The sequence below is a fragment of the Centroberyx gerrardi genome, chromosome 11, assembly GCF_048128805.1.
Source record: "Centroberyx gerrardi isolate f3 chromosome 11, fCenGer3.hap1.cur.20231027, whole genome shotgun sequence".
Lineage (NCBI taxonomy): Eukaryota > Metazoa > Chordata > Actinopteri > Beryciformes > Berycidae > Centroberyx > Centroberyx gerrardi.
The window spans coordinates 28921714-28938192 of record NC_136007.1 but is presented as its reverse complement, the minus strand read 5'-3'; the positions used below and the strand labels follow the sequence as shown (position 1 = coordinate 28938192).

The 16479-nt window shown below is 41.9% G+C and overlaps 1 protein-coding gene across 1 annotated transcript in view; it reads left to right on the top strand.

The window, feature by feature from the left end:
* myo7ab (myosin VIIAb) overlaps positions 1-16479 on the top strand; it is a 33441-nt gene extending 16962 nt beyond the window's left edge. Inside the window, exons 23-49 of the mRNA XM_071905239.2 lie at positions 756-1073; positions 1631-1840; positions 2648-2824; positions 3231-3323; positions 3984-4111; positions 4730-4856; positions 5196-5315; positions 6228-6401; positions 6775-7002; positions 7274-7444; positions 7768-7885; positions 8017-8143; positions 8786-8955; positions 9062-9252; positions 10020-10144; positions 10369-10526; positions 10713-10866; positions 11556-11711; positions 11906-12011; positions 12461-12574; positions 13057-13144; positions 13254-13360; positions 14269-14454; positions 14994-15110; positions 15264-15347; positions 15962-16081; positions 16387-16479. Coding sequence (XP_071761340.1) covers positions 756-1073; positions 1631-1840; positions 2648-2824; positions 3231-3323; positions 3984-4111; positions 4730-4856; positions 5196-5315; positions 6228-6401; positions 6775-7002; positions 7274-7444; positions 7768-7885; positions 8017-8143; positions 8786-8955; positions 9062-9252; positions 10020-10144; positions 10369-10526; positions 10713-10866; positions 11556-11711; positions 11906-12011; positions 12461-12574; positions 13057-13144; positions 13254-13360; positions 14269-14454; positions 14994-15110; positions 15264-15347; positions 15962-16081; positions 16387-16479 — 3960 coding nt within the window. The remainder of the gene's footprint in view (positions 1-755; positions 1074-1630; positions 1841-2647; positions 2825-3230; positions 3324-3983; positions 4112-4729; positions 4857-5195; positions 5316-6227; positions 6402-6774; positions 7003-7273; positions 7445-7767; positions 7886-8016; positions 8144-8785; positions 8956-9061; positions 9253-10019; positions 10145-10368; positions 10527-10712; positions 10867-11555; positions 11712-11905; positions 12012-12460; positions 12575-13056; positions 13145-13253; positions 13361-14268; positions 14455-14993; positions 15111-15263; positions 15348-15961; positions 16082-16386) is intronic.

Below are 16479 nucleotides of genomic sequence, written 5' to 3'. Positions count from 1 at the left end.
TTAATAAATGTCCCGCCTTATCCGCCATTGTCGCACATACCTTTTTACTGTTCTGAAATAGTCAATTTCGAATAAATCAATCACTTTTGAAATGTTTGTTCTATCTCAGTTTGTTATTAAATTGCTAAAGCGTAGATAGCTTTCTAAACATTATCAAGAAATATTCACAAGCAAGTCTACAGTTCCAGTGATCGTACAAGGAGGGAGCCAGTTGGGCGAGGTGGGTGAGCTGTTTGGAGCCCAACGGTGGAGCAGCTGGCAAGTCCTGACTGGACCACAGATGGCTACTGTTACATGTTGTCAATGGTGCACATGTATATCTACTGTCAGAGCGTTATGGCTTTGACCTTTGCAGTTCTTACTACTGGTTGCTTGTAATGTTGGTATCTGGGAATTTAGATTTATTCTGCTGTTGCTCTTATTGTAAGTCACTCTAAATAAGAGGGTCAACTAAATACCGGAAAGGTAAATGTATGTTGTGTTGAACTTAAAAGAGTAGTAGTAGTTCATGTTCTTTGTTCATTGTTGTCTAGTCACTCATTTCTTAGAATAGTCTAACAAGACAAAAAGCCAACTGTCCATTTACACGCCTAATTGCCCCCTCCATTCCTCACAGCTCTAGCATTGGGTAGACTCAAAAGGAAATAGAAAAGACAACTGATAATCAGGTTAAATGACCCCCCACCCCCACCCCCCACCTGCCTCTGTGAACCCTTTGTCTTCCTCTGTCTCCCCTCTCGCCGTTCCTCACGCAGCTCCAGCACCGCCAGGAAGCGGAGCGCCAGTGGCTGGCCGAGGAGGAGCGGCTGCGCAACCAGATGACGGCCCGGCGGGCCAAGGCCGAGGCGGAGAGGAAACACCAGGAGCGGCTGGTGCAGCTGGCCCAGCGGCAGGAGGAGAGGGACAGGGAGGAGAAGGAGGAGGCGAGGAGGAAGAAGGAGCTGCTGGAGCAGATGGAGCGGGACAAGGAGCAGCCCGTGGACCACTCGGACATGGTGGACCGCATGTTCGGCTTCCTGGGGAACACCGGGCCCCTGCCCAACCAGGAGGGACAAGCGCCGGCTGGGTTCGAGGTAGGGATCGACTGATATGGGTTGTTGCAGTCCGATACAGGTACTGATATTTCTAGATTGAATGTGCCGATAGCCAATATTTTTTGTCAATGTCTCTAAAATTTGAATGGCAAAAACTTTCAAAAACTTTTTCCAGAATGTTTTTTCTTGGCAGGATGGAAAAGCTTCTGAAACAGCATTTAGATCATGGCATGGGAGACTAAAATTCTCCATTGAAACTGAGGAAAATAATAATAATAATAATAATAATATTCAAGCATACTTGTGTGGAATCTGATCAAAATGTCTCATTACAATCAATTCAGCTTAATGTCTTCCCATAGAAAACCAGTGTAATATTGATCAGTTCTACAATATTACCTAATCATACATTAGTTATTAATTACATCTGCACTATGGTTTTCGTCTACAATATTATTGCAGTTGTGGGGGACGGACCTATTTTTATTACTAGTTTCAACACCTGTAGTTTAAAAACTTATATTGTTTAGATACTTATAGCATGATAGATTTCATAATTGGAGAGAAAAATGTAAAACCTCCTTCCCACCGGTCAGGACCTGGAGAGCGCTCCTCGGGGCGAGGAGGTGGAGGAGGAGGTGCTGAACGAAGCTCCGCCGCTGCCGGAGGAGGAAGATGAGGATCTGTCCGAGTACAAGTTCTCCAAGTTCGCCGCCACCTACTTCCAGGGCGTTTCCACTCACACCTACATCAGACGGCCGCTCAAGCAACCCCTGCTCTTCCATGAGGACGAGGGAGACCAGCTGGTGAGTTTTGACCCTTGACCCTAAACCTGAAGCCCTCCTCATCTCCAGCCTCTCTCTTAGTTATTCACATGTTATTAAATCATTATAGAAAACATGACTGCAGCAACTGTCTCAACATTTTTATCCAGTTGTAAACCACAGCATATTAAAGGTGCTACATGTAGTATTTTAAGCATAAATATAGCATTGTGAAATTAATTATGATTTTGGTATAATTACTGTAAACAAATGAGACCATGGTGGAGACGATTGGTAGCATCTATCTTACGCCAGTGGTGTTGTTACAGCTAGTGTTTCTCCAAATTAAGACTACATTTCCCATAAATCCTTCCTGTCCTTCCTCCCCCTCCCTGGTGTCTTTGTCTTTACTGAAGAGGATAAACATGTTGAAGAGATTTTTCCATCAGCCTTTCACTTCTTCCACCATCTGCCATTGGCAGAAACTCTGAAAGCTTTACCTCTGTTTATGCTGGAAGAAGAGTGTCCTCTTCCTGTTTTGTGCCAAAAAGCAATCGCCTTTGTGCTGTAAAGCAATACAGCAGATTTCCTGGCAAATTACAGCACGCAATGTCAAATGTGCTGTAGAGGCCAATAGAGGCTGTCAGTCTTTGTTTGTTAATGGTAATTATACTAATGCCTCAGTATTAATGTGGCAATGATTGATTGATGTTAAAATGCTACATGTGGCACCTTTAAACAGGTATACTGTAGATGGTAGGGAAATAGATTGTGACTGACAGATCCCAAAATCAAACAAATCAATCAGTTATCCTACTGCTGAATTAATCTTCCTCTCCTGTCGTCCAGGCTGCATTGGCGGTGTGGATTACGGTGTTGAGGTTCATGGGCGACCTCCCAGAGCCCAAGTACCAGGTCATCATTAACGACGGCAGCGAGAAGATCCCTGTCATGACCAAGATCTATGAAACCCTGGGCAAGAGGACCTACAAGAGGGAGCTGCAGGAACTCCAGGTGGAGGGGGAGGTGAGAGAGGATGAACAGAAAGATGGAGGAAAGGCGAGTGAAAAAATACCCAGTGAGATCAAATCATTTCAAATCATTCTTGAGCATTTGTTTTACCCTGCTGAGGGAGCGCCAGATGGGTGGGGTTTACCACATCAGGCCAATGCAGATGATGTTCACAAAGTTGTCACTCACAGAAAAGTATATACTCTTAACAAAAGAAGTATGGCAACATATATACAGAAATATGTTATCTAAGGGGGCTGAAACAAACAAAATGTATTTGCACTTTTTGTACTTTTTGGATTCGGTCTGATTGAGCTTACATAAGAGATAGTAGTAGTAGTAATAGCAGTAGTAGTGGTTGTAATATGGCCTACAAACATGAAAAATGTCATTGCCATCCCATGTTTGTGTCTGTCTACAGAACAGCTCCATAGACGGAAGCCAGAAGAGGAACAGTGTGAGACATAAGCTTGTGTCTCTCACCCTGAAGAGGAAATCCAAGATCACAGAAGAGGTGAGACTCAGCAAATCATTCAAATAATCTTCACTTTTTGCCTTTAGCTGGCACTCTAGAGTAGCTTACTAGAAGTTCACCAACATTTGAAGCAACCAGTACTAAGGAGGGTCAAAGCCACAGTACCCTGACAACAGGTGTCATTTCCTGTTTATTTAATGATCATGGGTGATAGAGAAATTCAAGGTAAAGAAATCAGAGCCATGGATAAAAGGTATAAAATAGGGTTCAACCCATACAGGTTTTTGAAGGCCGATACCATTACTAATATTTTTGAATTAACGCTCCCAATAGCAAATATTTTGAGATTCAATATTTTTACATTTGACCATTTTCATGCCAAACAACAGTATTCAGTGTTTACCCCAGATATTTATTCTCGTCAGGGTAGAAAATACTCTGACAGCATTTACACCATGGGACACTAAAACTCTCCATTGAAACCCCTGATAATAGTAATAGAAAAACATATTCATGCATACTTGTGTGGATTCTGATCAAAATGTTGCATTAGAATCAGTTCAGGTTAAGGGCTTCCCATAGACAACCAGTGTAGTATTGATTGAATTCTACAATAAATATGTAATCAAACAAATTCATTCATATCCATTTATTGAATGGTTTTCATCTCATGTTTTTCCTCTTCCATCCCCCCGGCAGGTGACCAGGCGGCTGACAGAGGGGGACTACAGCCTCCAGGGGAACAGCATGCTGGAGGACCGGCCCACCTCCAACCTGGAGAAACTCCACTTCATCATTGGCAATGGCATCCTAAGGCCCGCCCTCAGGTGACCTACGACCTACTGCGGTTTTATTGTCCTAACCTCCTTTACTGTCCTTCTAACCCCAGTGGTGTTAGTGCTAGGGTTAGCCTGACATATCAGTTTGTTGATATAGTGGGCTGATATTGGCCTTGTATTAAAAATCTGATATCCGCCAGTCAGTTTCATCCACTTCTGATATGATGCAGTTTGATTTATTATATAGTTATTGTAGAATTGATCAATACTACACTGGTTGTCTATAGGAAGACCTTAACCTGAATTGATTCTTAATGTGACAATGACAAGTATGCATGAATGTTGTTGTTTCAATGGAGGATGGTTGGTTTCAATGGAGAGTTTTAGTGTCCAGTGGTCTAAATGCTGTTACTTAGGCTTTTCCACCCTGACAAGAATACAATTTTGGGGCAATACTTGTAAATTTTGGGGAATGTTTTGGCATGATAATGGTCAAATTTAAAGCTGGTGAGTATGAGCATAAAATACAGGCTATTGGCAATCCAAAAATATCGGCATTGGCCTTCAAAAACCCATATCAGTCCAACCTTAATTCTACCCACAGAGCTTCACTGGACCACACCAGACAAGTACCTGACAATAAATTGATCCTGTTTTCTGTCTCAGGGACGAGATCTACTGTCAGATCTGTAAGCAGCTCACTCAGAACCCGTCCAAGAGCAGCCACGCCCGCGGCTGGATCCTGCTGTCCCTCTGCGTGGGCTGCTTCGCCCCCTCTGAAAAGTTTGTCAAAGTAAGAAGCCCTTTAACTTACTTGAGATGGAAATACCACTCGGTATATAGGTGATATTTCACATTTTCACAATAGAGAGGAGTAAGCTAGCTAATTAGAGCAGAGATCCACCAGAAACGTCTAGTGAAGAGGTGATACATCACCATGGTAAATGCTGGAATAGTAAAACTGCTGTGTCATTTGCTTTTTTGGTTAGCTTTTACTCCTTTTTGGTGTAATATAAGTGTCACTCCACTTATATTATCAACTATCCCACTAGTTTCAGTCACTTACTTCTCTCTCTGTGATAATGATTAAACAAAGCTTGTCTCTTTTTGTTTTCTCTTTTCCTTTTCCCAGTATTTAAGGATGTTTATGACCAGCGGGCCTCCTGGTTATGCTCCATACTGTGAGGAAAGGTTGAGGAGGACGTTTGTCAACCGCACAAGGACCCAACCTCCATCTTGGCTGGAGCTGCAGGTTTGTAAATATAAACACATGCTGGCCTTTGTTACTGTGATGCCTGTACTGTCCATGTGATGTCTGTTCACATTGGTGTTCCCTGCCAAATTATGCTAATTTAAACTGCAAAAGCCATCCATTTAAGTCAGTCATTTCATCTAATACTTAAAGTCTTAAAATCTTAAAATAAAAGTTTCATTTGTTTCAAGAAGTTAACAAGTGACAATATCTTGATATAAGGCAGATCACTTCACCTCACTCTACCTCACTCTACTGTACCTCACTCTATGAAGGTAACATCACTTTTCTGGAGTTGATATGCATTAGAAATAAGTGAAAATGTCTCACCTAACTGACTGTAAAAAAAGAATACAACTAAAAACTTTCTCTGCATCCACAACATCAGTCTATCGTTCAGTCCAGAAAGTATCTTGATGATGTCACAGATTATTAGTTCTTTGGTATTAGCTGTATGAATTTTGCTGATGTTAGTATTGCAAATATGAGAGCTAATCCATACACTCCAAATTCTCTTGGGCCAAAGCCACACACTTGTCTAATACCAACACTGCAAAAAATTTCCATCTTAACAAGTAATTTATTCTAATATTAAGTCATAAAATCTACTTGTTCCCATTCACTTACACTTGTTTAAAGACTTTTCTAGAAACCAGTGTCAATATCTTGAAACAAGGCAGAAAAGGGCAGAGCACTCCACTGGCATCATGAAAATGACACTTGATTCAAGAAAATTCTTGCTCTCTTTGCTTTGGAATCAGGTGGAATTTTCTTATGAAATTTGAAGACACTATGTTGTTATGTTGTTGTTTGTTAGATAGATATTTCTTGGTTGAACAAACCATTTTGCTGTGGAATATTTTGAATGTTACTAACTACTTGAGCTTGAATCTGATCTGTTTTGCCCGACAGGCCACTAAGTCTAAGAAGCCCATCATGCTGCCAGTAACGTTTATGGATGGCACCACCAAGACCCTCCTGACAGACTCGGCCACCACAGCCAGTGAGTTGTGCAACGCTCTGGCCGACAAGATCAACCTCCAAGACCGCTTTGGCTTTTCGCTGTACATTGCCCTGTTTGACAAGGTAAAGGTTTTAGTTTTATTATTATTTTTATATCAGATGTTTGACCAGAGAAATCATTCCAGGATTTTACTCGACAGTCTGTAAAACCTGCAGTGAAACCTGCCCCACCCTGCTTTAAGGAGCTGGTAACCCATCTAAAAGGATGTTATTAGAAAGCTATGAGCTGTTTCAGAGGATTCAGTGTTTCCCAGTGTTCAGAGTTTTAGTGTCCTATGGCCTAAATGCTGTGTCAGAGGCTTTTCCAACCATCCAACACTAAAAATCTGCAGGAATCTGTAATTTCTTGGAATTTTTAGGCATGAAACTGGTCACATTTAAAGATATTAGATATCAGCTATCGGCAGCTTCAATCCACAAAAACTGCTTTCATCAGGTGTCGTCGCTGGGCAGCGGCAGCGACCACGTGATGGACGCCGTGTCCCAGTGTGAACAGTACGCCAAGGAGCAGGGCGCCCAGGAGAGGAACGCCCCCTGGCGGCTGTTCTACAGGAAGGAGATCTTCTCCCCCTGGCACAGCCCCACCGACGACTACGTGGCCACCAACCTCATTTACCAGCAGATCGTCCGGGGGGTGAAGTTCGGAGAGTACCGCTGTGAGAGGGTGAGGAGCGGCTGGAGGTTGAGAGGTTGAGAGTTAAAGAGCTGCAAACCCTAAAAGAATTTCATTAGTCTGTGTTTCAGTGGAGAGTTTTAGTGTCCCATGATGGTCTAAATGCTGTTTCAGAGGCTTTTCCACCCTCACAAGAATACAATTCTGGGGGAAACACATTTTTTGGGCATCAAAATGGTCAAATTTGAAGACATTGAATATCGGTGCCCCACATCAGTTGAACACTACTCCAGATATTGACTTTGTTTTCTCTGTCCATCAGGAGGAGGACCTAGCCGAGCTGGCCTCTCAGCAGTACTACGTGGATTACGGCTCCGAGATCCTCCAGGATCGCCTGCTCAGCCTCATCCCCTCCTACATCCCCGACAGAGAGATCAGCTCAGCCAAGACCGCCGAGAAGTGGGCCCAGCTGATCGTCGCCGCCCACAAAAAGGTATCTGACACTGACGTTTTGATCAACTTGGTATTGTGCAAAAAGAAAATTGGTAGAAGTTTCACCTCTGTGTATCCAGTATTTAGTGTGATATAGACAGTGCATGCTAAACAAGTTTGTGTCTTCCCTTAAACACCTGCAGTTAAGTATTAGCATGTACCATAGTGAACTAAATAAACAAACTGCTACCAATCTTCTCCTCGCCAAAGTTCTTGCCAAAAATTCTGTGTATTTCTTTTACCTTTGTGCCTCTTTCATATGTTCTCAACACGAAATTGAAGCTCCCTGACTCTCTAACTAACTACATTTCACTAACTAACCAGGGATTACAAACAAAGAAGAGGTTGGACATGCAGAAGGTGAAGGAGGATGTGGTGGACTTTGCCCGTTTCAAGTGGCCTTTACTCTTCTCACGCTTCTACGAGGCCTTCAAATTCTCAGGTCAGTAAAACTACAGCGTTTAAGCTGCTAACACACGTTCTGTATCTCAAAGAAATGCATTATAAACCCCTTTCTTATTATGTATCATTGTGGGGTTTTTTTAAATGGATGCCACACTGTCCATCCTACAGGGCCTAGTCTGCCCAAGAATGACGTGATAGTGGCGGTGAATTGGACTGGGGTTTACTTTGTGGACGAACAGGAGCAGGTGCTTCTGGAGCTCTCTTTCCCAGAAATCACCGCTGTGTCTAGTAGCAGGTATGGTGTACCACCTCACTGAAGCAACATTTATGATGAAATGTGTCAAAATAATATTGTTCTATAAGATTATATGAGGAGTTTCATTCCAAGTGTGACTTCCAACATCTGAAAAACATACTCCTACTCCTAACATACTACAAAATGATGCACAGAACAAAATGTATAGTTAGTATATAAAGGAATGCACCAAGTTTTTGGTAGATTGTCCTATTGGTCAACTTACCTGTGAAGTGATGAGAACATAAACAGCAAAATCCATGTTCCTGGTAGATCGTTGGTTCAATAGGCTCCATGCTAACACTTTAGCATACACTATGTTGAGCAAAAATTAGGCTCCATGCTAACACTTTAGCGTACACTATGTTGAGTGATAGTAGGCTCAATGCTAACATGTTGTCTATGTTGTCATCACTCAACAGGACAAACTCCCAAACATTCAGTATATTCCTTAAAGACCTTGATTGACATGTTGAAATAAATGAAATGAATACACTTTTACAGGCTGGATCCTCTATGTTTTAGAATTGTTGCACGATGACGCTCAGTTTATTATTTTCTCCATCATTGATGTGTTGTGTTTTCGTATGCTGTGGGAAAAAAATATGGCTGGCGTATGATTAAAGCTAATTGCCCTTGCAGAGGGGGTAAACTGCAGGGCCAGAGTTTTACCCTGGCCACCATCAAAGGAGACGAGTACACGTTCACCTCCAACAACGCCGAGGATATCCGGGATCTGGTGGTCGCTTTCCTTGAGGGTCTGAGGAAGAAGTCCAAGTACGTGGTGGCGCTGCTGGACTGCCCCAATCCCGGTAATATTCGCTTTTTGCCTATCACCAATAAACAAACTTGTTAGCAGGTTGAGTTGAGGAAAGGAGATTTCTTTTATGGTCTATTTGCGTACTCCTTATCTCTTAGCGGGGGTGGATTCCACATTCCTGAGTTTCTCCAAGGGGGATCTGATCATGCTGGACGAACACAGCGGGGAGCAAGTGATGAACTCCGGCTGGGCCCACGGCATCAACGACAGGACCAAGCAGAGAGGGGACTTCCCAGCCGACTGCGTCTATGTGCTGCCCACTGTCACCAGGCCACAGTATGACCTAGTGGTGAGTAGGGCTCCAAAACTGATCACCTGTGCAATCTGTAGCATTTTAACATCAACAAAATCATTACCACATTAATTTTGAGATATTAGTATGATTACAAATGTAAACAAATGACACTATCACAGAGAACGTTGGCAGCTTCTACACTACATTTTACATTGTGAGCCACCAGGTCGGATTTGGCGGGAAATCTGCTGGATTGCTTTACGGCACCAAACAGGAAGAGGGCGCTGTTCTTCCAGAGCAAACAGCAAAAGCTTTCAGAGAATTTTCTTCTAGTTTATGTTTCTTTGTATTTATGTTTTTTTATTGAAGAAATTGAGAAATTGAGTGTGGGATGATTTTATTTAGAAAACCAGATGATGTAGATTTTAAACAGAAAATAATGAACTTTCATTCAACAAAGAAATGATACACAGCTTATGTGGTGAATCAAGGACAATGATGTGTATAATTTTAGCTCCTTAATTACAATTGAGTCCAATTCAAATGGGTTTTATTGACAAGAAATGCATCACTGTAGTACACTTCCTTCTAGAGGGGATTTCAGTGTTTTATTTACATGCTTGAATTTGGAGAAGTGTTCCCTTAAGTGTTCCCTGTGGTGTAATTCAGAAGGAATTCTCTCTCCTTGTGGGCAAAGTGAGTGCACTCTAATACACTCTCATTTACTGTCTAACTTATTTTTTTCTATCCTGTCTCTGCTTTCCTCTTTCCCACCACACCTTCCTCCCTCCTTTCCCTTTCTCTTTCCCTCTCTGTCCCAGGCTCTTGTGACCATGACCCCGGATCAGAGGAGAGAGTCCATCACTATGTCCCAGCTGAGCCTTTCTGAAAAAGAGGACAAGGCCAAGCCCTACACACTGGAAGAGTTCTCCTACGACTACTTCAGGTGCTTCCCCTGCTTATTTACATATATAGTATTGAAGATTTTGCTCATAGCAACCAGGGTGGGAAATGGAGATAAATATATTTGTAATCTATGAGGAATAGGCAGAAGTTTGATGCGGTGGATGTTGCAGGGTGCAAACCTGCAGGATCTGGTTGTGAGTTCTGACATCTATGATGCTCCGTCATCTCTGTCCCTCTTCCTGGTTTGACCCTCCATCCTTCCAGGCCTCCCGTTAAGAGCACTCTGAGCAGGGTGATGATCTCTAAAGCCCGGGGCAAGGAGAATCTATGGAGCTGCACCAGGGAGCCTCTCAAACAGCCGCTACTGAAGAAGGTCCTGGCCCACGAAGAGCTCTCCCAGGAGGCCTGCCTGGCCTTCATAGATATCCTTTACTGGACGGTGTGTGTGTGTGTGTGTGTGTGTGTCATTATACGTCATTATAAGTCATTCAAAACTCAGTTAGGCCATATTGGACATTGTAGGCCATTGTGCATTTGGCCTGGAGTTATGTAATGGGTTATGTGATTTACTGTACAGTATGTTGACTGGTCCTTAACCATGACTCCACCTGTGATGAAATACATGGGCGATTACCCGTCCAAACGAGTGCGGTCTGTCAACGAGCTGACCGACCAGATCTTTGAAGGAGCGCTGAAGGCTGAGCCGCTCAAAGATGAGATTTTCTGTCAGATCCTCAAACAGCTCACCGATAATCACATCAAGTAAGTCTGCAGCACACACACACACACACACACACACACACACACTAAAGAGTGCAGTACAACACGTTTTAATGCTTAAAACGTGAAAGAAATATACTAGGAGCTGTTCAGGTATCCTCTGCTGCTCTCAGAGGCCAGGAATTGTACTGGAAAGAAAGAAAGGAAATAAAATGATCACAAATATGTTATTGTGGTATAAAAATTAATGTCCAGGCTCTCATGTGGGTTTTGAAGTTAAAAATTCATATCCAGGCTCAAAAGACATTCAAAACACCATCAGCCTATGCTTTCATAAGGGTGTATGAAAGCATAGGCTGATGCATGACGGTGTTTTGAATAACTTTCCAACCCACACGAGAGCCTGGACTTGGATTTTTTATGCCACAAGAACACATTTGTGGTCAAAATATTTTCATTGGGGGCCATAATGCTCAGTCCTTCCCGCAGCGACCCGGGTTCGAATCCACCCCACGGTCATTTGCTGCATGTCCTCCCCTCTCTCTCTCCCACACCTTTCTGTCTCTCTCTCACTATCTCTCTGTCAATAAAGCATAAAATGCCAAAAATAAATCTTAAAAAAAAAATATATATATTTCCGTTGTTTACATGTTTTAATGCTTAGTGAACCTTCCGTCTTAGACCATTAGCACACACCATTGATTACCGTGTGTGTGTGTGTGTGTGTGTAGGTACAGCGAGGAGAAGGGCTGGGAGCTGCTGTGGCTCTGCACTGGTTTGTTTCCTCCCAGTAACATCCTGCTGCCTCACGTCCAGAAGTTCCTCCAGGCCAAGAAACACCATCCGATAGCTCCAGACTGCATGCAGCGGCTCCAGAAAGCCTTGCGGTAACACACACACACACACTCACACATTCTGTCTGTCTCTTTCTTCCGTTCTCTTTCTTTAACGCTTTCTCTCCGGCGATTCAATTCAGTTCACTTCAGATCTGCTTTATTGGCATGACTGGAAAGAAACTCTGTAATTCTTCCATTTCATTTTTACTTAACTCTCTTTATCTTTCCTCTCTGCTCTGCTGCAGAAATGGCTCGAGGAAGTACCCTCCTCATCTGGTGGAGGTGGAGGCCATCCAGCACAAGACGACTCAGATCTTCCACAAAGTTTACTTCCCTGATGATTCAGATGAGGTCAGAGGTCAACTAAAACTCCAAGTGCTTCCATATAACATAATAGTTTTAGTGTCCTATGGTATAAATGGGGTTTAAGAGGCTTTTCCACCTTGCCACCAATAAAATTCTGGGGAAAACACTCAATACTTGTAATTTTTCCACATGAAAATGGTCAAATTCAATCAAAAAATATCAGTATTGGCCTTCAAACACCCATATTGTTTGAACCCTAATAGCCAAAAGCCAATATGACGTCTCTACTTTCAGAGAAATTGGCTAAAATTATTTATGAAAGAAGAGAATAGGAATGCATACAAGATCTAATCTCGAAGATAGTGCTGATTGGTTGAACTATATGCTCTACATTCACATATTTGTTTTCTTCTTCTTCTCGTATTCTTTCTCATTTGTTATACCGTATTGCGTATATAAGCAGCTGTTTCAGTTGGGCCTGTTTTTCATTCCAGGCGTTTGAGGTGGAGTCGAGCACCAAGGCCAAAGACTTCTGCCACAACATCTCCGGACGGCTGATGCTCAAATCCTCCGAGGGCTTCAGTCTCTTCGTCAAGATCACTGACAAGGTAGAGGGACTCTCTTTAGCCTGGATATCTAGCTTCTGGTAAAAGTTTATGTTTTTTTGTAGCATTATAAAACGATTATACTGTAAAATGAAGACCTTTGCTCCAAAATGAAATATCTGCCATTTGAAAGAAGTGGCAGATACTCTTAGAAAATGATTGGTAGTTCAAAAACAAATGATTCTACATTTAAAAGGGTTGTCAGTTGAAGCCTACTATCACTCAACATAGTGTATGCTAAAGTGTTAGCATAGAGCACCGTAGCAAACAATCTACCAAAATCTTGGTGTATTCCTTTAAGTTCTGGCTTACTAAATGAAATCACTTTTACTGAGTGGGTCCTCTACTGTTCAGAGATATTGAATGATGAACTACAGTTACAGTTTTTCTCCAGTATTTTGAAAATGAACTCTTTCAATTGAATATCATCAAATCTTCAACTGATATCAGTGTTTTTCAAAGAACTTCAATCTGTGGTTCTCCAGGTGATCAGCGTGCCTGACGGCGATTTCTTCTTCGACTTTGTGAGGCACCTGACCGACTGGATCAAGAAAGCCCGACATGTAAAAGACGGTAAAAAGCTCGGCTCAGAGTTAGCAAAGATAACGCCTGAAACGTGTAAATTATGCAGCAAGATTTCCTGTGCGGTTTATCTTCTAACCTCTGCTTCTCGTGTGTGAAGGCGTAGTGCCTTCGCTGACCTATCAGGTGTTCTTCATGAAGAAGCTGTGGACCAATACAGTGCCGGGAAAAGACTCCATGGCCGACTCCATCTTCCACTACTACCAAGTGAGTGGCCTCTGTAACAGCAGCACACACCTACGTATATCAGCTTATTTATCACCTCTCAAAAATGTACACACTACAAAAACTATCCATTTTAACAAGTCATGTCATTTTGTATCATTAGTATTTTGTTTTTAAAATCCTCTTTTTCTTTCGAGTGTCATTTTCTTGATACTAATGGTGTAATCCACATTATTTTGAGACATTGTTACCACATTCTAGAAAATTCTTATAACCGATCAAACTGCATTGTAAACAAGTGAAATTATCTCAACCCCATCAGCATATTTTTTTCACTTTTTTTTAATGATAAATGACATTAAAACTCAATACTAAACTAAATGATTTGTTACAGTAAGTTTGGCATTTTTTGCTTGACTTTCAGTATGTCTGTTTGTACACACTAGGGTTAGATATTGGATTGCTGATAATACAAAAATAATACAATATAATAATACAATATAAAAATGGGATCTGGTCCAGTCAGTGTCGTCCACATCTGATATGATGGATATGATAGAGTTTGTTTGATTACATACAGTAAATATTGTAGAATTGATCAATACTACACTGGTTGTCTTTGGGAAGCCCTTAACCTGAACGGATTCTAATGAGACATTTTGATCAAAGTATGCATTAATATGTATTATTAATTATTACTGATGGAGAGTTTTAGTGTCCTATGATGGTCTAAATGCTGTTTCAGAGGCTTTTCCACCCTGACAAGAATAAGATTCTGGTGGAAACACTGAATACTTCTAATGGTAGAAAGTATCAGCTATCAGCTGCTTCAATCCAAAAATATCGGAATTGGTATCGGCCTTTAAAAACACATACTGTATCGGTCAACCCTAGTGCACACACACACACACACACAAGCAAACGCACACACAACTGTTTCCTCTGTACAGGAGCTGCCTAAGTATCTGCGTGGCTACCACAAGTGCTCCAGAGAAGAGGTGCACCAGCTGGCGGCGCTCATCTACAGGGTGAAGTTTGAGGAGGACAAATCCCACTTCCACAACATTCCCAAGGTCCTCAAGGAGCTCGTCCCTCAGGACCAGATCCGACACCTCTCCCCCGACGACTGGAAGAGGGTAAGCTGAGGAGACTGCTGTGTCATATCAAAATAGAGCAAAAACATGTAACAACAGAGGTGTGTAGGCCAAAAATCCAATGAAGACTAGATGCAAGGGAGTTTTGAGATTAAATTTCTCACATCCATAATCCTCTTCTGTAGAATAACAATGACTTTTTTTATCTTGGTTTGGAAATTAGTTGCCTCATTTGTGAATGCCAGCTTCCTTTGCATCTAGTTTTATCACATACATTTCTGTTTAATTAAAAATGACATTTACAGTTTAGGTATTTTAGTAGATTCTCTCATCCAAAAATAGAGAAATAAGATCTGGAAAGTGCTATTTGTTGTTCAGTTTGACTTACATGAAAAGAGCACAAGTGTGATAATATTGATAATATATCAATATTGTATCTCCACCCAGTGTATTCTGGCTTAGGCTTCCAGCCCTCCGTGACCCTGAATAGGAATAAGCAGGTGAACAAAAAAAATGAATGAATGTTGTGATATGCACATCTTTTATCTTACTGTTTGTCTTTGTATGTGTCTTCCTCCCAGTCCATCGTGTCGCTATTCAACAAACATTCAGGGAAGAGTCGAGAAGAGGCCAAGCTCTCCTTCCTAAAAATCATTTACAAATGGCCGACCTTTGGCTCTGCCTTCTTCGAGGTCAAGGTAAAGGATTTAGGTCAAAGTGAAGAATTTTTACAAATCCAATAATAAGCTGTTGCACATAGTTCTTTTTCTTTTTTTCATTTTTCTTCTTTTGCATCTGCAGTGAAGCTCATTCCTGTGTGCTCATCTATTCTTGCTTTCTTCTTTCTGCAGCAAACCACTGATCCAAATTACCCAGAGACCCTCTTGATCGCAATCAACAAACATGGAGTCAGTCTGATTGATCCCAAGTCAAAGGTGGGTCTGCATGTCTGTGCACAAAAATGCATTTCAGAACAAAAGCACATCAATTTGTATTTCAAAAATGATAGAGGATCCAAAATGCGAGTATTTTGTGAACGAAAAACTTAAAGCTGCACAAGGCAACTTCGCACTTTTGCGGCCCCAAGTGGCAGCAAGAGTATGTGAATTCTTGAAAGTTTGAAGGACTTCATTACCCAAAAATCCTTTAATGTGGCGTCAGTAAACTACATGTCTTATTCTAGTGTTGGAGGTAGAGGTGGTGAAGAGGTTCAGGTATGGTTGGTGAGTGCTCACTGCTGTTTAGTAGACACTTTTGGATTTCATTTTTAAGTTTCAATTTGTCACTTCTTGTGCATGGAGAAGATTTCCATTGTGTCCATTAACTTGGGCAAACAGTGTCAATCTATACCATCTCAACTAGTGCACTCTGTTGCACCTCCACTTTGTGATTTGGACTGATTGGGTGTATTTTTACATAAAAATCTTGCCTAATGCAGCTTTAAGTTACATACTATCCTTTGCAAGAGTAGGTGTCACTTTTGTCTGATGCTGAATATCTGTTTTTGGAACAAAACTCTTCATCCTCCCTCTCCCTGTATGTTCTGCAGGACATCCTGACCACCCACCCCTTCACTAAGATCTCCAACTGGAGCAGCGGCAACACCTACTTCCACATCACCATCGGGAACCTGGTCCGAGGCAGCAAGCTGCTGTGTGAAACCTCACTGGTGAGCTGTTAAATCACGTCAAAGCTAAATTAGAGAAGAGTTTTGTTGTTAGACATTATTTTGTATAGAATTAAATAACTGTTTATACTGTATAGGGTAATACCAATGGAGTGAAACCTCTGATCAGAATAGAATATAGTTTAGAAGAACAGCATTCATATGACAGTATTAGTAATGTCTCAACCTTATACAGTACCTCCCAGAGAAATGCACAACATCACAGCATGGCAGTAGTCTTACATTCCAAAGAACAGATAGCAGTTTACAGTGTCTGACCTCTGCCCCCCCCCCCCCCCCCCCCCCAGGGCTACAAGATGGACGACCTCCTGACCTCTTACATCAGCCAGATGCTGACGACCATGACCAAACAGCGGACGTCCCGGGGCAACAGCAAGTGA